General features: G+C 53.9%; 10 protein-coding genes across 10 annotated transcripts; 3 read left to right on the top strand and 7 right to left on the bottom strand.

The window, feature by feature from the left end:
• Window positions 1-260: 260 nt before the first annotated feature.
• CCOS01_00751 (NADH ubiquinone oxidoreductase subunit NDUFA12) lies at window positions 261-912 on the top strand (the record flags this gene model as incomplete). The annotated part of the gene is made up of 5 exons (XM_060448948.1): window positions 261-299; window positions 368-388; window positions 445-529; window positions 603-804; window positions 861-912. The coding sequence occupies 5 exons, from the start codon at window positions 261-263 to the stop codon at window positions 910-912; spliced, it is 399 nt and encodes a 132-aa protein (XP_060320386.1).
• Window positions 913-1488: 576 nt separating this feature from the next.
• Window positions 1489-3007, bottom strand: CCOS01_00750 (tRNA-guanine transglycosylase; the record flags this gene model as incomplete). Its single annotated transcript, XM_060448947.1, has 2 exons — window positions 1489-2702; window positions 2773-3007. 2 exons carry the CDS (start codon window positions 3005-3007, stop codon window positions 1489-1491), a joined length of 1449 nt encoding a protein of 482 aa, XP_060320385.1.
• Window positions 3008-3968: 961 nt separating this feature from the next.
• CCOS01_00749 (AMP-binding enzyme) lies at window positions 3969-7808 on the bottom strand (the record flags this gene model as incomplete). The annotated part of the gene is made up of 1 exon (XM_060448946.1): window positions 3969-7808. One exon carries the CDS (start codon window positions 7806-7808, stop codon window positions 3969-3971), a length of 3840 nt encoding a protein of 1279 aa, XP_060320384.1.
• Window positions 7809-8886: 1078 nt separating this feature from the next.
• CCOS01_00748 (uncharacterized protein) lies at window positions 8887-9342 on the bottom strand (the record flags this gene model as incomplete). The annotated part of the gene is made up of 1 exon (XM_060448945.1): window positions 8887-9342. One exon carries the CDS (start codon window positions 9340-9342, stop codon window positions 8887-8889), a length of 456 nt encoding a protein of 151 aa, XP_060320383.1.
• A 211-nt stretch (window positions 9343-9553) lies between these two features.
• Window positions 9554-11536, top strand: CCOS01_00747 (LCCL domain-containing protein; the record flags this gene model as incomplete). The annotated part of the gene is made up of 1 exon (XM_060448944.1): window positions 9554-11536. The coding sequence occupies one exon, from the start codon at window positions 9554-9556 to the stop codon at window positions 11534-11536; it is 1983 nt and encodes a 660-aa protein (XP_060320382.1).
• Window positions 11537-11786: 250 nt separating this feature from the next.
• On the bottom strand, window positions 11787-12218 carry CCOS01_00746 (uncharacterized protein; the record flags this gene model as incomplete). The annotated part of the gene is made up of 2 exons (XM_060448943.1): window positions 11787-11887; window positions 11972-12218. 2 exons carry the CDS (start codon window positions 12216-12218, stop codon window positions 11787-11789), a joined length of 348 nt encoding a protein of 115 aa, XP_060320381.1.
• Window positions 12219-14011: 1793 nt separating this feature from the next.
• On the bottom strand, window positions 14012-14798 carry CCOS01_00745 (uncharacterized protein; the record flags this gene model as incomplete). Its single annotated transcript, XM_060448942.1, has 2 exons — window positions 14012-14401; window positions 14460-14798. 2 exons carry the CDS (start codon window positions 14796-14798, stop codon window positions 14012-14014), a joined length of 729 nt encoding a protein of 242 aa, XP_060320380.1.
• Window positions 14799-16672: 1874 nt separating this feature from the next.
• Window positions 16673-17506, top strand: CCOS01_00744 (phospholipase/Carboxylesterase superfamily protein; the record flags this gene model as incomplete). The annotated part of the gene is made up of 1 exon (XM_060448941.1): window positions 16673-17506. The coding sequence occupies one exon, from the start codon at window positions 16673-16675 to the stop codon at window positions 17504-17506; it is 834 nt and encodes a 277-aa protein (XP_060320379.1).
• A 413-nt stretch (window positions 17507-17919) lies between these two features.
• On the bottom strand, window positions 17920-19345 carry CCOS01_00743 (uncharacterized protein; the record flags this gene model as incomplete). Its single annotated transcript, XM_060448940.1, has 2 exons — window positions 17920-18995; window positions 19045-19345. 2 exons carry the CDS (start codon window positions 19343-19345, stop codon window positions 17920-17922), a joined length of 1377 nt encoding a protein of 458 aa, XP_060320378.1.
• Window positions 19346-20062: 717 nt separating this feature from the next.
• On the bottom strand, window positions 20063-22777 carry CCOS01_00742 (WD domain-containing protein; the record flags this gene model as incomplete). Its single annotated transcript, XM_060448939.1, has 6 exons — window positions 20063-20162; window positions 20211-20355; window positions 20410-20890; window positions 20947-21350; window positions 21404-22424; window positions 22604-22777. 6 exons carry the CDS (start codon window positions 22775-22777, stop codon window positions 20063-20065), a joined length of 2325 nt encoding a protein of 774 aa, XP_060320377.1.
• Window positions 22778-24185: the final 1408 nt, after the last annotated feature.

Below are 24185 nucleotides of genomic sequence, written 5' to 3'. Positions count from 1 at the left end.
CCCAAAAAAGTTCATTCAAAGACGGAGAGCTTTCGAGGTTCCAAAGTTCTGGGGACAAAGGTGCGTGCATGAAGCTCTGTCATTGGCGGCGGGGGTTGCCGTGAGCGCCAGGGAGTCCAAAGACCAATTGCCTTCGAGTTTATGTAATCCAGAGCTCCACTCTGGCACCAGCGTCGCTCAACCTTCCCAAACGTCAGGTCTTCAATCACATCGTCGACAGCAATCAATAGCTTCTTGAGGTCAATTGACCAGCCGCCACCATGTCGACCCCCGGAAGAACAATCGCCAACCTGCGCAAGGTTGGAATCAAGGCATGTATCCTCCTGGTTCAAACGTTGTCGCTGCCATCGCTAACTTTCGCTCCTAGAACTATTTCCGCCAATTGCTGGTACATGGTCTCCCGAACCCCCCGATTGCAATTGCCCCTCTAACGCTCGAGAATAGTACATCGGTGACACCAAGCATGGTCGTCTTGTAGGCGAGGATAAGGCCGGCAACAAGTACTTCGAGAACAACGACGAACTCCCCCGTATGGAACCCCCAAGCGAACAGCGCCAGCAAATGGACAATGAAGGACCATGGGGCTAACAAGCAACAAATAGTGCGTACGCGCTGGGTGGACTTCAAGGTGCACGACTACGACTCGGCGCAGGTCGAGCCTGGCTGGCACGCTTGGTTGGGATACATGGTCGACAAGCCGCCCACCGAGGACGCCCTTCTCCAGACCAAGACTCGCAAGTGGGAAGTGCCACACGTGCTTCCCAACTTCACGGCTACCCCGGGAGCCTACAAGTCATACAACACGTAAGTGGAAGTGTCATCACTTGAAATTGAGGATGGAATGCTGACAATTGGTGCAGAGTCAAGCCGAAGATTCGTGCGTGGGAGCCCAAGGCAGTTGAGAGGCAATGAGTTGCGGAAGAACGGGGTTGATGTACATAAGCCAAAGTCGCTTAACGCAATTTCAGGGGTTTGCTTTGTGTTAAAAATGTTGTAGATGTTCGACGACGCGGATTCGCATTGAGTGACAAATGACCAAGCACCGGCATTGGCATTGGCATGAAAGGAGATTTTGCAATATCTCAAGGAGCAGCCTCAAGTGGCTTGCGTACCGCTTCTCTCACCATGGTAAATTCATTAGGAGAATGAATAGCCAGGCTTCCAGCAGATTCAAGGTGACAGGAACGAAATACCAGGCATTGCAGCCCGTTTAGACGGAATAGCTGGGGCTTGTGACGAGTCTGATGTTGGAGTGTTGGATGATAGCAGCGTTCCTATCTCGATAGTCTTAGCTGCTGTTGACTTTCGAGAGGTACACAGAGGGGACGCCGATGAAGAAGAAATTCGTCTTGTGTCAAGTGGCTTGATTAGTGATTTCGACACTACTAAGGCCTCTCCATTTCGCTGGCTTTGTGAGTGATAACCACTATGGCTCCTAATCATTCATCGGGCCCTTCGTAGGCGAACAATGTCCGTTGTCTCGGACTACTACTTCTTGCCAGCGACCTCAGCGAACCCCTTCTCCTCAAGTTCCAGCGAACCCAGATCGGGCACAAGCGGCGTTTCCGTACCCTCCGCTGCTACCGCCGCCCCGTTTGCCTTGGCTGCGACGCCCTCACCGTCCGCAGCGTAGTCAACCCAAGCTGGCGGGTTGATTCTGCTAGGATTCGCCTCGCCCTTGAAGTGGTAGCCTCTCGCCCTCGGTCTCGTCCCCGTGCCCTGCGGCAGCTCCGCTTCGTACGCCGCGACGAAGCGCTGCGACTGCTCCTCAAACTCAGCGGCGCCCTCTGCGAGGGTCGCTCGGATTCCGGCGAAGAAGTCGGCCATCACCTGGTGGTTGTGAATCTGTAGTAGCGTCCAGCCGAGCATCTCCTTGGCGTTCAAGAGGTGGTGGAGGAAGGCCCTGTGGTGTGTCGTGCAGGCGTAGCACTTGCAGCCTTGGGAAAGGGGTTCCATGGCCACTTCGTTTTCGGGAGCCCACATGTCGTCGCCGAGAGGCTTGGTAGCATTGCCTTGATTTTCAGGTGGAGGGAAAGTGAAGGACAGCGCTACACCTGCGTCGGAGATGGCGTTGATGAATGGTATCGTGCAAATATCGACTCCTAGGGAAATCTGTCGGAGAATAGCTTGTGGTGTCTCGGGAATGTGCAATGACAGACGAGGAAGAGAATCCAGGGGTTTGTGGTGGTCCTCAATATCGGGCAAGATATCAACATCGTAGAGAGCAAGTCCCGAAAGCGAGTCGACGACCTCGTCTGCTAGGTGGCGAAGATACTCCCACTGCACGGTGTACGGCACCGCAAGAACAGGCGCAAACACCGAGACCCCAGACGCCTTGAAAAGTTCGCGCCTATTGGCCGTCAAAAACACATCGGTCCATTCCTCGGTCCGCTCAGCCATGCGAACAAGCTTCTTTGAGGCCGGCATCGTGCTCGTGTGAAACAGATCAGCGGGGCCGATGGCGATGTCAGGCTTCAGCGTCTCGACAGCCGCGCAGTACTCGTCGGTGGAGAGGTTCCTGAAGCCGGTCGAGGTGAAGATGGCCACGAACTTTGCGCCATTGCCCACGGGAGTCTTAACCGCTGGGTTTCTCCTGGCAGCAAGAACCGTAGCTATGCTTTCGGGCAGGCAAGAAAAGGTATGGAGTGGCTTCTTTTCTGGCGAGGGTATTGAAAGCGCTGAAGGGTTCTTCTTCTCAATGACTTTGGTCGATAGTTAGCTTCGCGCCACGATAGACAGGTTAGGACAGATTGATTAGATTAAACTGCTTACAGTCCTCGAGCGCCATATACGCTCCACTGAAGGGCGCATGTTTCTTCAAATTATCCGGGGTGACATGAGGAAGTACACCCCTCGAAGCGACGGCATAGTAATTTGGTGTATCGATGGGTTTCCGCTTAGGAACGCTCAGTTTCCCGAGACGAGCTGCAGTTGTGCCATCCAAAGACTTTTTTAGAATTTCGAAAATCATGCCTTCTGCCCCGTCGACTTTTTCCGCATCACTCATCTTGACACATCGGCGACCCTTCCAGCTGTGTGTGAGTCAACCCTGGTGCCGCAGAGTTCCGTTGTAGTCGGTTGTCAGGCTCACAAAGAAATCCTTGCAACTTGTGAGGTATATTAACAAAAACAAAGTCTCTCAAATGGCACTCGTTGGTTGTCACTCGCTCACTTTCACCATATCACCATGTCGAGGGTTAGCGGTCGTTCTAGCGTAAATGGTGTGAAAAGGAAAAGAGCAGCCACAGCATTGTAAAAGCCACACTTTACCGTCTGATTGTGGCTTGATCCCTGGCTTGCCCTCCTTCCCTCTCGGAATCTGTGGGACGGTGGATCTGGCAGGAAGCAGGTGCCCCGGCCCCCGGGCCAAGTGATTGCGGCGGGGTCCCGATGGGGGAGACGCTGCAGGGGTTTCTGGGCAGCGCAGATGCATTTCAATTTCAGCCAATCGTCAAATCCCATGTTTTGATCCGATCACCCCATGGCCAAAGCATCTTGGAGTGTACCCGTATGAATGTATGGAGACCTAACGGAGAGTAGCGTTGTTGCTGCTTTTGCACACTGCCTTCAACATTTCACTCACATTCGGTACCGCCGCGCCGGTCGGTACGGCTATCGGGGTGCTTCGGAGGCTTGGGGAATGACGTACGTATGCCGTAGCTGATGCAGTATTGACCGATTTTCAGATTGAAAGTTTGGAAAGAAGTGACAATTCAATGGTCGGCAGGCTTTCGATGGAATAGTTGAGGCGAATCTGCCACTCTGCGTCCATTAGCCTAAGGAATTGTGCCTCGACAGCTACAGGACAATTCGATTACATATGGCCAACAAGTGTATTGAATTCATGAAGGCATTTGAAATTCGATTTGATGTATTATTCAGATCGTGGAACACAATTATATGCCATAAAATAGCAAGCCTATCCCCTCTATCCTCCCATCTATCTGCCAAGTGATGATCCGAGATGATCAAATAGGCTCATCTCTAGGCTCAATGAGCACCTCGTTGACAGCAACATGTTCTGGCTGACACAGAGCGTACACAATCGAAGAAGCTACATCCTCGGCGTCCAGGACCTTGGCCCCAGTAGGCTCGCCGTACTTCTTGATAGCCTCAGCGTCTGTAGAGATACCCAGCAGCTCTGTGGCCGTGTTGCCAGGTTGAATAGACGTGACGCGGAGACCCGTACCGGCCGTCTCGAGACGCAGGCTCTGCAGAGTTGCTTCCACAAAGAACTTGCTAGCAGAGTAAACACCCAGGCCGGGGAAGACCTTGCGGCCAGCGTCGGACGAGATGGCTACAATGTGACCCTTTCCTCGGCCCAGCATGCCAGGGACCGTAGACGACAAGCAGTGCAAGAGACCCTTGCAATTGACATCGACAGTGCGCTCCCACTCGTCAGTCTGGTTGTTCGCCATCATGGTGAAGTACATGACACCGGCGCAGCTGACCAGAATGTCGACCGGTCCAAGCTTGTCAGTTGCCGCCTGCATGAGCGACTCAACGTCTTCCTTCTTCGTCACATCCGTCTTGTGAATGAGGACCTTGCCTCCAGTGCCAGCAAGCTTGGCCTTGACACCTTCCAGGGCTTCCGTTCGTCTTGCCGCAAGAGCGACATGGGCGCCTTCCTTAGCCAGCCCAGCTGCAACAGCTGCACCGATGCCGGAAGAGGCACCAGTGATGACGGCGACCTTACCAGCCAGACGACCCTTGTTGACGCGAGATGTAGCTCCGTTAGCGTTTGCTCGGCGCGGAGGTCGAGAGAGCCAGCCTCTCGCGCAGAAGTGTCGAGTGTAGGTCTCGAGTAGATCAGTATCGATCTTGGGGCGAGGCAGGTTGTACTTGAGCAAAGCGGGAGCCGTAGCCTCGTCCTTGAGGACGGTCACAGCCTTGAGAGTCTCTGCGGTAGGCATACCACCACGAAGGATGTCAACGGTGAAAGGGACGTCGCCTGCAGTGCCGAAACCTCGCTTCTTGGTCCACAACTCCACCCAATCGTCCCAGGGCACGCGCTCGGTCGGGAAACCGAGCTCATTCAGGCTGTCGAAGATGTAGTTCGCAGACACTGGGTTGGGATCACCAAGGTGGTAGACCAACTGCTCAGAGTCGGTGTGGTTGGCGAGAGTCGTGATAGCTGCGCTGACGAAATCGACAGGCGTCATTTCGGCGAACCATTGGTCAACATACGGCGCCGTCTTGAGGTGTAACGACTCGACAATCAGGGCGTTCAGAAGATCCCATGCGTTACATGAGCCTGTCTTGCTATGACCACTGATCGTACCAGGGCGGTAAACCTTACACGGCATACCTCGACGAGCGGCCTCATAGACCAGCTTCTCAGCCACCCACTTGGTCTGTCCATATCCGTCGATCAGCTTGTCGGGAACATCGTCAATGTCAACCATGGCGTCTTCAGAGTGGCCTGCAACAGATGGTGTCAAAACACCGTTTGTGGAAACGTGGTGAAGGGTGGCACCGCTCTTTGACGCCAGGCGTAGGATTTCTCTTGTGCCTCCGACATTGGGGCTTCTCAGTGCAGCATAGGGATAAACCAGGTTGACAGTCGCAGCAGCATGAATGATGACCTCAACACGGGAAACGATGTCATCATAAACCTCTGAGGCAAGACCGAGGTGCTCTCGCGATAAGTTTCCGGGCAGAACCTCCATTCTGTCGAGTAAGGAGTCTTCCCAGATGCCAAGATCAATCAGGTTCTTTCGGACTCTAGCCATTCCAGCAGCACGCATCTCGTCGGTAGGATCCGTGAAGCGGACGAGGCAGATAATGTGTGCCGAGGTGGTCTCCACAAGATACTTGAGAAGGAAGGCACCGAGGTATCCAGTTGCACCGGTTAAGAGCACGGTATTAGCATCATTCAGACGCCGCATAGGAGTGCCGTTGGACTGGATGTCGTCAGGCAGAATGGAATCAGCACGAAGGACGGCTGGGAGGTCCGCTTGAACAGCCGCCGTGTGACCATCACGAGCATCGCAAATCGCTTGCAGGTGTCCTTGCAGTGTTGGCGTACCCGCAAGAGGTGCCAGCGGAACCGGGAATCCAAACTCCTTAGCGAATCTGTTTGCTAGGTCTGCGAGAACAAGGGAGTGGCCACCAATATCGAAGAAGTCGTGCTCCTCGGTGATGGCACTATCAGGCATGTTGAGGGCAGCCGCCCACAGCTTCTTGACGGTTTCGATCTTGACCTTGGTGTTTTGCTCCTTTTCGCCATTGACTGCAAGCTTCGGGCTTGGCGGCGGCGGCAGGGCCTTCAGATCAGTCTTGCCGGAGACGCCGTGAGTAGGGAGTTGTTCAAGCTCCACCCAGTAAGTTGGAAGCATGTACAGAGCAAGATGCTCTCCAAGGACACGTCTAGCTGCAGGGCTGTATCCAGACTCGTCAATGACCACATCTCCTCGGCCCCGCTTGTCATCGTTGTCGCGAACGATATAGGCAACAAGTTGTCTTTCAAGGCCTTCTCCGTGAGAGGAGACAGCGCAGTCACTCACAGCCAAGTGCTTCACAATGGCGTTTTCGACAGCACCTGGCTGAACGGTGTAGCCACGGGTCTTGATCATACCGCCTGCTCGACCAGTGATCTCCAGAAGACCGGAGGGAAGGACTCTAGCGAGATCTCCAGTACGGTACATGCGTGCACCTTCCTTGTTGACAAAGGGATCCGGGTGGAATGCCTTGGCTGTTGTCTCTGGCAGGTTGAGGTAACCCCGCGCCAGGAGGTCGCCGCCCACATAGAGCTCTCCGCTGATATTGTTGCCAACCCTGTTACCGTCTTCGTCCATGATGTAGATGTTTTCTGGGTTCATCGGTGGGCCAACCGGGCAGACACGGGCTTCAAAGTCAATGAATGTGCTGATATCACCGGCTGCGACCTCGTGGGTCTCGCAAGCGCTGTAGACATTGAGAAACCTGGTTTCGGGCAGGGCCTTCATTCCCCTGCGGCAGAGGTCAGTTGTGACCACCTCGCCGTTCAACCAGAGAGACCGCAGCTTGGGCAGGCGCTTGCTCAAGTCAGGGTGACGAGACAAGACGGTTGCCAGAAGGGTAGGTGTCATGAGCGTGTCTGTGATTTGCCGAGACTCGAGCAAGTTGACAAGAGCTGATGGGTCGTAACTTGCACTGTCCGGAACAGCAAAGACAGTCGCTCCCCGCAATAAGGGGCGAAGCATCTCCCACACGAAGAACACATTGCAAGCTACACGATCTCCCGGTTGCAAATCGCTGAGACCAAATCTGAGGTCATATGAGAGCACTGCTGCCCTGTGGGGATTGCAGATGCCCTTCGGTTGGCCAGTGGTGCCAGAAGAGTATGAGACGAACATAAGGCGTTCGAGATCATCGCTGGCAGGCAATGGCGAAAGTTCGCCATTGGCGTGTCCATTGACTGTCGTTTTACTGGGCTCATCAATGACAATGATAGGCACTTCCGCCTTGATGTGGTTGACGTGTGCGCTTTGAGTGATAACCACTGAGGGCTTTGCGTCCTGGATGACATCGCGCAGGAGCCCAGAGGGGTATGCGAGCTCAAGTACCAGGAAAGCACCGCCCGCGCGAAGAGCTGCCAATGAAGCGATCACGTAGTCGGCGCTTCGGCTCATGAGCACACCAACGAGGCTATCTCTGCCGACTCCATAATCTCGACGCAATTGATCGGCAAGAGTCTGCGTCTCTTGGTCCAATTCCGCATAGGTAAAGGTTCGTGATTCATCTTCAAGGGCCACAGCGTCTGGGGTAGCCTTAGCCTGCTGCTCAAAGAGCGCGGCGATATCCTTGGTGATGTCGAGAATAGGCATGTTTATCAGTTGTTTGATAAGGGGTATATGGAAGACAAGTTGACTGGTTGAAACAAAAAGGAATCACCTCTAGAGAAGCCGATGAGAGAATAAACGGGAAGAAAGGTCACAGACAGTGAAGCCTAGATCAAAGGTTGACTGTTGTAGAGGAACAGATTAAGCTCTGGCACCTTAATAAATGTGGCAGAACAACTGCAGTGTTGAGTCTGGGAGGGAAGGAGGTCACGAGACAAGTTGGTTGCGAGAAGCTCTTGCAACCACTCAAGTACTTAGTTGAGGCGAAGGAGTGACGCGGAAAAAGCAAGGCCAACAGAAGCGAAGGCGAAGGTATGTACCTTGCTTGGCTACAAGTCCCTTACCGGCTAGAGGTTCCTCAACAAGAACGAGTCCCCCGCCGACGAAGCGTACACGTGTAGGGAAGAGACGGTAGCACATGCACACCGACAGCCGTCGCGAAGCGATGAAATGTCGGTACGGGATAGCCCAGTCCAGTCCATAGCATCCACTATCAGACACCATGTCCAATGAGGTACATGGTTGCCAAGTTGACCAGCAGTTTAAATGGGTCAAAAGAAGGCGATAGAAGCCAGGAAAGTTGCTGCATCCAACTCAGTCTAAGATGAAAGAGTGTGGAAGGCAAGGTTCAGCTGGATCGTTTGTCTACTATGTAACTATCAGTACCAGACAAAGCCCTAGCGCCATCAACCGCATTACTGGAGGCTGGGATTGATCCAACAGTGACCCTAAGCATATAGGCGGCGTAGGATGCCTCAATTGAGAGATTCACTCTCGATATTGCGGTAATTATATCGTGAGCCTGCAAAAAAGTCAACCTTGATGTTCCAAGCACATGTCAAAGTTGCAAGGGCGATGTCGGTGACGAAAAAAGTCTAAACACGTGGGGGCCAGAGTGTCATTATAAGCATGAACAAGTGAGAGAGTTGCAGTTTGTCATTTAAAGCCAGATGAACGCGCAAGATCAATCGCGCATCTGTCAAATGACTCGCCGTTTTTTCCCGACAAACAGATGAGGGCGGCGTCTAGACTGCGCCACCAGATCGGTATGGGAGTCGGTCCGTCATGTGGCTGAGACTCGGCGTGGGGTATCGGTGGCTAGAGAGAGCGGGTCGCTTGCCCCTCCGACACCCGCTCGCCGCAGCTCCGAAGCAGGATGCAATTCTGTCCGTTTCTGGTCCACTAAAGCGGCACCCACGGTACGTACTCCCTCTTTTGACGTTGCACTTTGTCGCCACGCGGAACGCCGGGCAAGAGCAAGGACCACCCGATGCTCCACCTGCCAGGGCCAAGTCAGACAGGGAACAGAGGTGCTTCGGTGCCGCGGGATCGTCTGCTTCAGGATCACCTGGCTAATGCGGTTCCTGAGCTGTCCCTCAGCCACAGCGCTGTCACCCATAGGCTGCCGTTCTTTCGTCTGAAGTTTCCGAAGCCAATGCGTCGCCTCCGTGAGCAACTCGATGGGAGGCCAGCGAAACATTCGTTTCACGACCGAGAGAGCCTCGTCACTTGATAGCATCGCATTGATACCACGGTTCACTGCTCTTCTGGTATGACCTCTCGCCCGACCCCAATGCCGAGCCATCCTCTTGCTGACTGATCGTCATGGCGTAGCCGCCCTCGGTTTCCTAACCACTTAGGTCCTTAGGTCTCGCCCCTTGTCCGATCCGCCGAATCGTCGACGACTCACCTTACATATCTTGCCTAGCCCCCACGTACATTCCTCCACTATGGATGACCGAAGACATGAGCAGGAACCGCTCTTGAGCATCATGGAGCGACAGCAGGCCGACGAGCCTACGAACCGGGCAAATACCACAGAACATCCCGATGCGCCGCTCGAGGATAGCCCTCGCCGCGAACTCGAAGTCGATGACGACTCCGGCCCATCGACACCCCGGTTCATGCAGGACGAAGGACACTGGAAGCGCTGGAGATGGGTGCCATTCCCGGTGCGCCGCATCGTGAAGGCTACCGCAAAATGGACCAAAGGTCCGCCAAACCCACACGATTACGAAATCAAGGCCATCTTTCCTCAGGTTCAAGAGTTCCCTCTTGTGTTAGTTGATCGATACCTCCGAAAATTCAAGCACCGGGTCGGCATCGTTTTTCTTTACTTCGCCATTTGGATCATCACATTTGCCTTGGTCAAGAGGAGCGAGACATTCGCTACTGAGGTTGAAGGATGGGGAGCCCCCTCGCAGATTGGGTGTGGTGCGGCATACTGGACGAGAGGAAATAATTGCGGCCTCAATGGTGCGGACTGCCGCCCGTTCAATGGCAGCGGCTTTGCCTTCAGGTGCTCAGCCAACTGCGCCGGCTACATGGTCTTGAATCCAAGAGCGGTCGGAGACCAGGAGATTGTCTACCAGCCACTTGTTATCGGCGGACAAACCGATAACACGAGCTCGCCGATTTACCGAGGTGACTCGTTCATCTGCGCCGCTGCGATCCATGCCGGTGTGATATCTAACGATAATGGAGGTTGTGGTGTTGTCCGCCTCGTTGGGCGAAACGAGGACTACTTGAGCTCGGACAAGAATGGGATTGACAGCATCAGCTTTGACTCCTACTTCCCACTCTCGTTCACGTTCGAGCCTGGCATTCAATGCCGCGCCAAAGACCTGAGATGGAATTTGTTGGCGGTCTCGGTTGTTTTCACGACGGTCCTCTCTCTGTTCACGTCATCACCTTCCCTCTTCTTCTTCTCAATCTTTACTGGCATATTTTGGCATGTCGGGCTCGCCTCCGACCCCCCAAATCACTACTCGGTTGCGGACCTAGTATCGAATATCGTTGGCAAATACCTCCCGGCGATGTTCTGCGCCTGGGTTATGTTTGACAAGATGGGAATTCGACGAACGCTCAATGGGCTTACTGCTCAGGTGGAGAAGACGATCTTGTGGCTCGGTGGTTGCTGGGTTGGTGCGCTTACCAACTATACCTTTAGCTTCATTCCGATTCAGCGTCTGAATGCGCATGATCTGAACCAACAGCCGGGAGCAAAGGCAGCGTTGGCCATCATCATCATCGTCTTGGTGGTAATCACCGCCAAGCAAATCTGGTATTTTAGACAGGAGGGCCGTCTCCTGAAATACCTCAAGCTGTACCTCCTATTCGTGGCGGGTATCATTGTATGCCTTGTCCTGCCAGACCTGAGCCTGCGCATTCACCACTACATCCTGGCGTTACTCTTGCTCCCGGGCACGAGTATGCAGACCAGACCTTCACTGCTCTATCAGGGCATTTTAGTCGGTCTCTTCATCAACGGCATCGCCCGCTGGGGCTTCGACGCTGTTCTCCAGACACCTGCGGCCCTCCAAGGCGACGCTCAGCACGGGTCGGTCTTGCCCAGCATTCTCCCACCCGTCATCGACCTAGGTCAAGCTATGTGGAGCATCAACTTCACTTGGGCTACTCCTCCCGATGGAGCGCGCTACGACGGCATCAGCGTTCTTGTCAACGATGTAGAGCGCTTCCGTACCTACTTTGACGATGGACCCGTACCTCCAACGAGTTTCCTCTGGAGCCGCCAAAGCGATCTCGGCATGAACGAATACTTCCGTTTTGGATTCATGGAAGGCAGCGAGAGCTATGATTTTACGAAAGCTGGCATTTGGAATGCGGAAGGCAAATGGATAGACATGCAGCCGGGCCCTTCGATGATTAGGGGTCGGTCACTGGTAGATGATGACGAGAGCGTGCCACGGTGATCTTTGATACGTGACGATCCTGCTTTTGCTTTAGATGTCTAGAATAGCGTACGAATCTCAAAGACCAGAGTTTGTTCACCATCGCAACTTTTTCGTTCTACTTTGATCAACCGACGAATTTGAGCAAAACTTGGACTCTTTTGATTGTAGTGGTATCTTAGTGTGAATGAGAACATGCTACCCAAAAAAAACAAAATACCAAAGTTCGCCCAGATTACTCCATCTTGTCTGCATCAAGATCACACCCCCTTTACGCTCCCTGTCTGCGGCGGCAAAGGGGACGACCACGCTCGAGCGTGTTCGGGTCGCAATCCAACCTGCTGTCCTCAATGCAAGTCAAGCTTGAGCCGCCTATTTACGGAGAGTCTCATTAGCAAACGGCAATACATAAAAAGACCCATACTAGAATGTAAGGGGGTTCGGAGTGAGTCTTACAATTGTTGATGCTGTCCGGAACACAACGGCCAGTCTGGCCGTTGACGTTGCAGACATCCTGCTTCAAGCTCGTGTTGGCGACGCAGCAGGCGCCGTTGGGGACGGGCCGGTTGGCGTTTGCGCCCTGGCGCTCCATCAGGAGGACGTCGCGGCGGGCTGCGGCCGAGGTGGGGTCCTCTACGGCTGCGGCGCTGGCGCCGATGGCCATGGTGAGGGCGAAGAGGGCGGTTTGGACAGTGAACTTCATGGTGCTTGGGTGTGTGTTGTTCGGCTTGGGGTATCTCGAGAAAAGAACCGATGAAATGAGAGGCTGTTTGTGATTTAAGGTTATGGATACAGTAGAAAGACGAAAAAGAGTGTCCGGCCGGCGGTAGAGAAGCAGAAGAGACTGAACTGTGGTGATGGGGTCAGAGACAGTCAAGGAGAGATGGGACGAGCGAGAATGGCTATTATATACGTCTGCTCAGGAGTTGGAGCATGAGGCCCGATTAAGCTTCCCCTCTCTTGAGTGTCAAGTCTATAAACCCGTAAAGGCGGCTCACGATGTGTCAAAACGAACACCTCCTGACTTCAGCCGGCCACTCTCAAACAAGCGAGCAACTCGACGCGAGGAGACCGAAGTATTCGGATTTTGGTTCCCAGGATCTTACCGACGGGATGATGAGAGATCTAATGCAAAATGCTGGCAAAGAATGGGGAGGGCCTGGTAACTCTCTCCCCTCTTCTCGGCTGAGCCAGCCGTAAGCGAATAGGAGCACATCTCACCCTCGCTTGCTCGTATCCAAAAAGCAGAGATCTTGAGCCTCAAGGAGAGAGAAGGGGAAAGAGAGCAAGAAGAAGAGGGCCTGTCGTCTCATGCAACATCCCAAAAGGGATCGAAGCCAAAAGAAGCGCAAGTACGGATGAGACGAACAGGGGTGAGGGAAAGGGCTCATTTCTCTATTTTGGCAGCCTCTCCGTCACAATGCTTGAACGCACAGGTCCAAATATGGATTAGTCCAAGGGATGTGTTCGGGAGATGCGGCGACGATGTGACTGTATGGGGTTTTGCGGTGTAAGATGGTGGGGATTTTTTCGTCTGGACAGTCGATGAAACGTGTAAGAGGCTGGGGGGTTAGTCGTGGGCTTCCCCTGCCTTTCGGCGAATCGTCGTCGGTAGAAGAGGCCGAATTTGGGGGAGGCGTGACTAACAGAATTTGAAAGTTGACTCTTCCTGAGATGCACGGGAGGAAGAGAAGATAGACTTCAATTTTTGGGTCACTGGCGTGTAAGTGAATTAGGTAGGCTGAGGTGGGCATTGAAAATGTGCCTTACGAGATCCTCGGTGATCACCACGACGAGTGACTATTTGGGTTGGGTGTTTCTATGAAGTATCTGCAAGTGCACACTATGTAAACCGTCCAAGCAAATGCCACAGGACCGTGGTCTAGAACATATTGGGTGATGAGAAAGATCTGCCGAGTCTATCACACATCGTGGGGTATCGTCCCAGTGACAACCATTTGATCCACCAAACAATACGCATCCCCGATATCTGCCGTCCGATCTCAGATGGCATGTAGATCATCTTCGGACTTCAATAGCCCGGGAGTCGTGGGACTGTTCTCATGTTCAGCAGAAGTCTTACTGGCTTGCTTCTATGTTGAACGTGAAAATAGAGCTCTGACAACTCAAGAGGTGCTTCTGGCACGGTGTCAGACGTAAGCAGTTTTGAGCAAGACCTTTGCAATCAGCTGCAGAATATACGTAGCCGACCTAGTGGTGCCTCTGGGACGGAATCAATCAACGAGTTGTCGACGTTCAAAGTCGCAACGACAGTACGTGAGCAGTGACGTGCTTCACGCCCAACTACATGTTGAAAGCGCTGCCATTTCCCTATGCAAGCTTGGAATCGCAAGAAGACTGGTTGAAAGTTGCTTTAAACATTTATTGAGAATATCCTCGCGAGCCACCAGAGCCCAAAACGAGTTTTGCACCAACCCACCCTGTGGTCGGCTACATTAATCTGGACCTCACTTCTATGAACCAGGTAAACCTCCTTTACTCCTCGTCCTCCTCCTCAGCAACCTCAGCAGCCTCGACAACAGCCTTGCTCGCCGTCTTGGTTCCCTTCTTACCCGTACCCTTGGCCCCGGCAGCGCCAGCGTTTCCGCCGGCGGCCTTGATGGACTGGTCAACAACGTCACCGGCCTTCGTGGCAGTGGCATCATCCTTGGGCACCTCGCTGGCGGCCGGGTTGTCGGTGGAGGCGTTGAACTTGAGGGCGGTCGCGGGCTTGCCGGCGTTGGCGACGTCGTCGGCAATGTTCTTGTTGAGCTTCTTGGTCTCCTCGTCCAGCTTGGCCGTCACGTTCTTGCCCTGCGCCTGCTGGGCCTGCAGGCCCATGACGGTGGCCGTGAGCTTGAGGACCTTGTTCTGGATCTTTGCGCGCTGTAGTACCATGTTAGTCGCCTGTTTCGATCGATGGAAGAAGATCCCGATATCTTACCTGAAGGGCCAGGGCGTCCTCGCCGGGTGCCGTCTTTGCGATTTCAACATTGTAGGCACCGCGCTCGGCCTGGTTGGCAATCTTGTTGACGTTGTTGAGGAAAGCGAGATCCGCCTTGTCGACGGTGGACAGGTCCGTCGGCAGACCGCTCAGCTTCTGGAGGGCATCCTCCTTTGCGGTGCCGGCATTCTTGCCGCTGATGGATAGCTCGTCAAAGGTCTTAGCCGTCGCGAACACGGCGGCGCGCTTCTGGAGCTTGCTGCCGGACGAGGAGATGTCCCGGGAGGGGGCGGCCGAGGCAACGGCGACGAGAGTAGTGAGAACGGCGGAGAACTTCATTTTGCCTCAGTGTTTAAAATGGTTTATAAGAAAAGAAGGGTAATAACAGAAAGGAATTGATTATAGATGTTTCTTGAGCGAAAGACGGGTCTGTTGGAAACGACAGCACAGCTGTGAAGAAAGAAAAAGTGAAGGTATTGGAACTGAGGCAACAGATATTGAGTTGATGAATGAGCTGGGTATCCGAACAGCCCGGCGGGATGTCTGACGATCTTATAGATCGAGTGGAGGCCTTCCTCCATCACTGCCTTACCTACAGCTAACAAGCTCATCTCAATGTTGTCTCTCCATCCATGGAAGAGCATTGACGCCACAGGACGAACGTTCGGCGGCGCCGTCGGAAGTGACCAACTCTCGTCAGCGTGTAACGATTCCCGCTTCTCGTCTTCTTCCTCGAAAGAGGTAAAGAGAAGAGCGAGGAAGCAGGGCTGGCGGCGGGCGCGGAGGCCGTTTCAGGGTGAGATCATTCCGTGCTGGGGTCTATGGACAATCATCTTGTACAAACATAGAACGGGTCCTTCGCTGCCTTGAGGCGAAGAACACTATCCGAAAGAGACGGAAATTGGAGGAGAGAAAGGGAGTCTGGAGACCCGACAAGCGGTAACCACACTGGTGGATCGTCCCTCTAGACGTCCAAAGACGCGGGTGCCGGGGCCTTCCTTGCCCAGTATGGAGGCTGAGCCTCAATGCCATCCCCTCCACACCTAGCCGTCTTGCATGTCGTCTCATGATGTGATGGCGACGAGTAAGGTACAGAAGTTGGAGAGAGGGGGGAAGGACACGAGAAAAGGCCTCGAGTCAGCCGGCGCAGCGCAGCGTTGTGCGTGCTTTTGCTGCGACGAACACGCAACCACTTGGCCACGAGGGAACCACCGCCGCCTGAACTGTGCGGGAAGATTGCAGGACAGCCAGCACGGAGTGCTCTGAGGGAGATTGAGGTTGTTGGCTGACGGCGGTGCTGAAGTGCGGCTCTCGCTCATGCGAGAGGAAAAGTCAATCTTGAGACGAGTTTTACTGATGTTTTTGACAGCCTGAACCTAGAAGAAGAGACGAGATTGGTGTCTGTGTGAAGAGCAGCTATGGGCGTTCGAAGGTCAGATTTGGCCGCTAGGTCTTTCAAACCCATCAGAAAGATGAATATCTAAACTTCTCCCCCAGACTTAATGTCCCGCATGTGTCCCTGAAGAAAGTAATTATGGATAGATTGTAAGGTTATTGCCCCCCATATTACACGCTCACGGGAAACATACGGTGGGCTAGAAAGATTGGGTAGGCGGGAGGGAAGTGATTAAAGTCAGCCCTGCGGTGATTGCAAGCATTGAGAGGCTGAAAACTGTTAATCTATCACACATGGCGTTTGAAGCTTGAATTTCGTCGGGGAAAAGTGGAGACGGCGGTTGGGTTATTTTCTGCCTGTTAATTTACGTCTTGTTCCTCCACTCACACAACGCTCACTCGCCACTGCGTGAGCAAGAAAAAAAGCTCGTGTCACTGAGAGTTCAAAGTTCAAACTCCCAGTGTGAGGAGGGAGCCGAAGGTCCCGCCCCACTTGGAGATAACTTCACCTCATCCGACCTGACTGCTCAAACCATCCACACACGCCTAGTCCTGCCCACCTCACGCGATCAACACTTCACCAGGCCAACTCAGCCCGTAAACACTAAACATACGCGGCTTGTCGGACTTTATTCCTTCTCATCGCCATTCATCAAATCCCGGCCGAAAGAAAAGTCCAGAACAACAAGGGTGTACTCTCGCCCAACTACTCAACGCATCACGTTTCTCAGAAACCGCAGACTTTCCAGTCACACTCAACCCAAACGCCAAGACCACGATCCAGACTCACGCCAACAACCTAGACAACAACCAAAAAAATGCCTCCCCGGATCCCAACCCCAGAAGACTTCACCCAAGTCCAAAAAGTCCTCCCCCTAACCCTAGCCTTCCCAAACCCCCCGGAATCCACCACCGCAATCCTCCTCCTCTTCCACGGCCTAGGCGACTCCGAGGTCCCCTTCGCCTCCTTCGCCCGCGCAATGTCCCTCCCGGGCGTCCTCTCCATCTCCCTTCGCGGTCCCTCCCCGCTACCCCCGTCCATGCTGCCCGATGACGGGCCATCCACCTCCTCCGCAAACTCCTCCGGCCACTTCCACTGGGGCGACGACATCACCTTCGACCCCTCCACAGACGCCCTCGCCACGGACCCTGGCTTCTCCAAATCCTCAACCCTCGTCGTAGACCGCCTCATCCGCGACACCCTCGTCGCCCGCTGCGGCTGGGAACTCAGCGACATCATCCTCTTCGGCTTCGGCCAAGGCGGGTCCCTGGCCTTGGGCATCGCATCGCAGCTCCGTCTCGGCCCAAAAGTCGTAGACGTGACTGAGTCCTCTAATCCCACGGCTGCTTCCTCTGCATCCAAACCCAAGAGGAATGACAGCCACTTTGACGAAAACACCCTCAAGGGCGTCCTCTCGATCGGCGGTCCCCTGCCACCCTCTATGGTTCCCACAGTCAGCACGCGGGGCAAGTGCAAGACGAAAGCGTGTCTTGTCCAGCTCGACGACGACGCCTTTGATGCCGTAAAGGAAGAGTTCCTCGATGTCAGGGTCGTCAAGTGGAAGAGGAAGGACGTGGCCATGCCCCGTGATCGGGACGAGATGTTCCCCTTGATGAAGTTCTTCGCAGAATGCCTCAAGAGCGGTTGGTGAAGTGGCCCTGAGCTTGATGAGTTACGAATCGAACCGGACACACGGACTCGACTACCTTGACTGACGGTTCCTCAGCGTTGACCGCGCTTTGGATGATGACAGACTTGATCCTTGCTTAGTTTACTAAACTTATAGAGGAGCTTGGGTGGCTGGCTGGCAGACAAAGCAGTGACGTGAGGTTCGTCGTTCCTAATCATATGGAAACTTGGATCATGTCACTCCTCATTCAAGTGCACAAGGTCTGAGGCGTTGATGAGCATATGGGATACTAGTTATTGACTGTTGAAGAACGCCTCCGAGGATCGTGGCTACGGACTATAATCATAAGGCTATTCAACGGTTGGTTTCTTTCTCTTCATTTCCTTCTATTCGCCCCCAGAGATGTAGTCGAATCTACGCCATCAACTGCGCGATCACTGTAGCGGGGCCGGTGCTGTCGAAGCACGGCCAATGTCTCCCAACTGGTGGGGGTTCGGCTTCTGGTTCTCGGGTGCCGGAGTCGCTGCGCTTGGTTGCATTGCGTGTTGCTTTGGTTCGCCCTCATCAACCTTGACCGTGGGATCTCCGCTGAGAGCATGCGGAGCTGTCTGGCTCTGCATACTAACCGTTTGGTCGTCGTGGACGCTGTGGGGTACTGCTCGCGTACTGACTGGCGCCACGACATCCTGGCTAAGCCTGTGATCGTGTGCAGGAGCGGCCGTCTTGGTTGTCAAGTCATTGTGTACCGTGTGCTCCGTTGGCTCTTCAGCTACGTTGACGGTGGGATCCTGGTGAACGCTATGAGGGAGGCTGGCAGCCGGTGTCGCTGTCTTGGGATCTATATTAATCTGATGAGGGGAGAGTCGTCGAGCCACTTGAACTATTGGGTCCTCGTGGACAGTATGCGGATGAATCTCCTCAGCAATTCCAAAGAGAGGATCATTGTGAACAGTATGCGGGAACTGTCTGTTTCCAACTGGCCTCTTTTGGTCTTGACTGAGCCGGTGGGGCTCAGCGAAGTCAGCCACCGTGACGCGAGGATCTTGGGAGCCCAGAATCGGACTCTGACTTTGCTGGGTGTCCGGAGTTCTCGCAGGAGTGTGTTTGTTGCTAGTAGGAGGAGGCAATTGCTGGGAGCTGGCTTCCGGGGTAGCCTTCGCCGGCGGACTTTGTGGCTTTGCTCTCTCCTTTGAGCTACCGGATTCAGGTAACTCGACAATTCTCGGTAGGCTCTTTTCCTTCATCTGCATTTGCGCGGGCGATTCATACGGATGGTTGGGCTGAGGCTTGAAGCGACGAATCTCAACTGGTGGAGGCCCTGGCGAGAAAGGGTAGGTGTTAAACTTTTTACATATTTTCTCTCGCACCAGGACTTCATTGTGATTCCCCATCAGAGTCCAGAATGGGTGGGCACAGGCGTGAAGTTCGTCGTCCTCGGTGCTACCCGTGATGGCATATCGGTTCCGAATGTCACCGCGTTGGTTGCTGAGCGGCCTTCTCCAGTTGCACACTGCAGCAGTCAGGGAATGCCTACAAGGTTTTTCAAAGAGTTTCCTTACTCAGAGAGCTCAGGAAACAAGACCAACATGGACTGCTGCAACCACCTGAAGGCGGAGTCAAGGGGTCCTCGCCATAGGCAGCTCGCTCGAGTCTCTCGGCGGTACGAGCATATACCATGCATGGGCATAGCGCTGCTTCTGTAGTAACCTCTCGTTGCTTCGCCAGCCAATTGTGCGATCGGACCTGTCCCATGATGGGCTGTTTGTCTGGCTCTCGTCGTTGTACTGTCTCCGTTGAATTGTTCTCGCGCCTCCGTTGCCCTGCGCTGCTAGATGCTCGCGTGTTTTTGGGTCGATCCATGTTGATCGGAGGGTGGATAATGCAATCTGAAGAGGAAGGTCGATGATGTAACTAGTGTCAAATGACCGACCTAAGTAACCAAGACGGTAGACAATGGACGGTTCCTAGAAGTTTAGAGTTAGATGGATGATGGACGTCAATGAGCGATGTTAGTCTGTGGTAGTTGGGGGTTACTGGAGGGAAAGGTACAGTTCCTTTCTAGCAAAGTCTCAAGCAGGCAGTGTGCACTTGCAAGATGCTAAAAAGGCTGGTCCTTCCCGGGTTGACGTCGCTGCCGCAGTCTTTTGCCACAAATACGCGAGAATGCCTCTGTCCAGACCAGGCTCGGCATGCACACGAGAGATTGCCTTCCACCCATTTTGCCACTCGTTTATGGCGGAAAGAAGCAGGGCAAGATTCTTGACTATGCGCGGTTCAAGTGCCTGCTTCCTCGTTCCATGACAGTGAACAATGCTCGCACCAAGGAACTGTGCAAGCCAGCAATCAGCACCGCTACGATGACAGTCTTGATAATAGGGACGGTAATACAACATTGATCGTTCTAATTTCAGTGAGCCAACCCAATCGTGGTGGTATCCACGAACGGCTCCTGTCACCTTACTCTTATACCGCAGCCCAAAATGCGCCATGACACCATAGTATGTTGATGAAAGGGGGTTTAATTTCCATTCCGATTCCGAACCTGCTCTACTCGGCCTTGAGCCGCACCGCAGTCTGCTATTCCTCGGCACGCTCTTCATCTCTCCAGCCATTCGAACTTCGAGAAGCGCCGTTATGTAATGATCTTAGAGCTGTGCTCCGAGTCTTATTCGACCATCTGGGCGGTGTCAGCGATAATAAACGAGGATTTTTATGGCAAACTCACATTTTGACCTTGCCATCGTCGCCACATGAAGCCAGCATACAAGGGTCTGCGGGGTTCCAGGTGACAGCGTTAGTCCGAGGCTGATGCCCTTCGAGTCTCTCCACTGCAGCGCCGCTATTCTTGTGCCAGATGAGGATGTTTCCATCTAAATGCAGTTTATCAGTGTCTGCCATCATACACTCAGCCACTCTTCACATACCTTCACTGCCGCTTACAACGAAGCTCTCGTTCGCGCCGCCAAAGGCACTCCGAATTATGAAGTCGCCCCCAGTGTGACCCAAGAACTTCTGGACCGACGTTCGGTTTACCAGATCTATCAGTTGCAGCTCGCCATCCTTTTTGTTAAGGAGCAAATGCCGTGAGTCTTCGCTAATACTCACGCATGTCGGTCGCGACTTGACCTCCATTTCGTACTCTAGCTCGCGTGTGAAGGCGTTGTAGACGTGGATCTTCTGTTCGTCGTCGACAGCCACGAGCCAGTGACCGTCCGGAGAACCACAGATGTCCTGAACTCTATGCTTTTTGCCCCATTCGCACATCATTTCGCCAGAGATACTCCACGTACGTAAGCCGTGTTGCTTGTCTAGAGATCCGGTAACAAAGGTCTTGCTGTCCGCCGCCCACACACAGCCACTCGCAGGCTCCTCAAATCGCTCGAGCTTCATAACTAGCTCTCCAGTCTACGAATTTGTTAGCACCAGGATCGAGGGAAATTCGGTGAATGGAGATTACGCACCGTGGTGTCCCACAGCCTGGCATACTTGTCCTGTGAGCATGTGACGATCATGGAGTCATCAGGGCTCCAAGACAGACCACCGACACCCTGAGCATGCGGGCGCAAGATTTGAGAGACTGAGAAAGAAGGCAAGTCCCAGATGACGACAGCTTCGCCACTTCCGCAAGCAGCCAGTCGCTGGCCGTCGTGAGAGAACAAAACTTGCCAGACTTCGCCAGTCAAGTCTGTGAGCTCCAACGCGACGTCAGTAGGGAAGTGACTCCGTTCACAATAGTGATCCGAGTATAATGAAGGAGATGATGCGGTTGTATGCCAGAGGCAGCTGTCTATTTGGCTCTGCTTCACCTGCTGTAGAAGAACGGCAAGACGATTCTCTGGCAGCATGACCGAGGGCGAGATGCATTCTATCCTTTCGTCAATTACTCTATACGTCACTATAGGCATCGGTGATACTCACTGGACAGTTCAGACAGCAGGACCTTTCTCGACTGGCCGTGAGCACCATCCCATTCGGCTTTAGCCTTCAAGTCTTCTGTTGACTGGCACATGAGAAGACTGGAGAGGAAATGGAGCTTTTGAGTATCTTGGTATAGCGGCGTCAGTTCGGTTCGCAGCACCATCAGGGCCCGGGAGGTATCTCGCTGCTCCAACAACTCGAGAAACTTTTGTTGCCGCAGCCAAAATCGCATGACATTCCGGTCAGAGCCAGGGGCTAAGACGAGACCATTCCCGGGTTGGCTTCGATCTTCGGACATGACGGCTCCGAAAAGCAGCTCTTCGGCTTCACCCCACTCGCCGCTAACGACTGCGCTCCTAAAGGCGGCGACCGTCGGGCTCTCTAGCTCGTAGCCGCTGTCTTTGCTCACGCTCTCGGCAGCACCCTGGTATCCCATGTCGGACAGAGCCTGTATGAGTATGCGGGTGACCTCCTCGCGATCATGTCCATAGTAGGTTGAGGGAACGGATGTCTGAGCTTCCTTGTCAGAACGGGATGACCCGTTCAGGGCAGCGGCTTTGCGGGCACCATTTGTCGCGGAGGCAGTCAGTGGGGCTTCCGTCGTTGCGCCGTTGGAGTACGTCCTCGACGTTCCATTTGAGGCAGCTCCATCGCCGTCTGAGATCATGGTGGAGTCTCCTCTTCTGCGTTTTGAACGATGTAAGCCGATTGGACTGGCAGCCGCGGACGAGGTAGGAGAGTCTCCCCGGTCCGCGTCGGAAGCTCTTCGTCTACGGCCCAAGACCTGACGGGGCGCCGAGGGAGATGCTATCGCTTCGGGAACAGTCGAGGAGAGTTGGACGGCGGTCGCTTGGTAGTGGCTCGAAGTTGTAGAATCGTCAGAAGAGGAGGGGCGGGAAGCCGCGGGGGCTTGGGTCGGAACTGCGGTTGAAGATGTCTGGTGCGGCGGGGTGGGCACTTGTTGGTTGGCTGGAATAAGATGGGAATTGGAATTCGGATTGTAGTTGGGGTCCAGGTCGGCCTACGTTACCGCGGGAAGGCCCCGCGGTTGCTCTGGTCGGTCGATATCTTGGAAGGGACGGCGACGCCTATGTTATGGTAGGAATGTTGTGGCGAGTGCTTTGTCGCTAGGCGTTTAATTACAGAATAGCTCGCGAGAGGGTCGTGGTGCGGACTGGACGCGGATGCGGACGGACGGACTTGTGGGCGGACGGTGCAGTAGGCGAAGCAGATGAGGTGCGTGAGATGGGAGGCCGAGGTCTGGGAGCTGAGAGGAGGTGCGTGAGGAGGGAAGAGAGAGCGAGGGAGAAACGTAGGCCGTGAGACGTAAGGTAGTGTAAGATGGGAGGTGAAGCTTTGAGGTTTGGAGTTCATGGATGCAGGTGTCGGAGTTGCTAGATGGCAGAGGTCATAGGTAGACGTCTCCTTACCTTCCAGGTTCCAATACCTCAATCCCGGTGATGGGTAGCACTCTGTACCTTCTCTGTAAAGTGTTCGGTAGCACAGTACCTCTGCAGACGCAGCCTTCACTTGCCGGGAGAGGTCGCTACGTAGGCTGGGAGAGACCCGTGGCTAGCAGGGGCACACTGCTGCAGCACCCTGACTGGGCAAACGCTGGGACAAGCGGGCAAGCAGATGACGGGATGCTTTTCGATTGGACACCCGGCAGTGTCTCTGCGCACAAAGGTGGAGACGGATGACCTGCTTGCTGGGGTGGTTGGAGGAACGACTCACTAAACGCAATCTGGGACAGTGAAGCTCACTAACACACCACCCAAGAACACCAGAAGGATCTCAACCCGCCTTACCTTACCTTAAATGACCAGACTGAGAGGGGGGAGAGGGTCACATGCTTAGCTAGTATCTCTCTCATGAATCAGTGAAGTAGAAGGGCGGTTTACAATAGATGATCTATAACGTTCTCTCGCGTCAGTACAAATGGCTGGGGAAGCTTATCAGTCGGCTCGGTGGATATCTCCGAGAGAGAGCAGAAGTTATGTACCGGTATTCCGTAGGTTACCTTACTTACCTTCCAGCGGTGGTACCTGAAGAACATTGACAGTCATACACTTTGCGAGACGTTCCCAGATTACACCAGTTGCTGTCGTCAATATGACGAGACGTCCATCTTTCAAAGTGTCTCGGCACAAGGCATAGTCCATATCGAAAGTGTGGACGAACTTGCAGTCTGCCGTCAGCCGTCTTGATCGAGGTTGCATGTCGCACTGCCGGCCACTTAAACGCACCTCAGCTGCCAGAAAGTCTCCAACGCATCAACGCCTCGTGGAAGTGCCCTGGCCCAGCTCTTCACCGGTTCCTTATCGCCATTCGTCTTTTCGGTCCGGGCGTTGAAGCAACGAACCCTTGTCCAGGTGGTATGCAACTTGCTGCAGTATCTTGCGTCCAGCTGCAGAAGACTGAGGATTGATTCAAGCCTACCTAAATTGCCAGGCAATAGACTACAGCAAAGCTCCCAGGGAAGCGCCAGTAGACACTTTTACTTTTTTGTCAGTTGAACTGGATTTTGGAGGTACATATTGCCCTTTGCTCACAGTCAGCTTATGCCGAGGTGCATGTATTCTTTGGTGTGTCGGAAAAACTTAGGTTTCAGACATTGCTTGGGCAGACAGGCAGGAGGAAATAGGTAATCAGAGGAACAAGACGAGCAACGACTGGTTGAAGGTGACTAAATTCTGAGCATCTCTAGACTTACGTATTGCAATCCATGTTACTCGCCGGCGTAAACATCATTGCAAATGCTACTCGTCTGGCACTTGCTTGG

Source organism: Colletotrichum costaricense, assembly GCF_030867565.1.
Source record: "Colletotrichum costaricense strain IMI 309622 chromosome Unknown Scaffold_1.1, whole genome shotgun sequence".
Taxonomy (NCBI): Eukaryota; Fungi; Ascomycota; class Sordariomycetes; order Glomerellales; family Glomerellaceae; genus Colletotrichum; species Colletotrichum costaricense.
The sequence above is the reverse complement of the archived record's forward strand: the minus strand, read 5'-3'. Positions and strand labels throughout refer to the sequence as shown.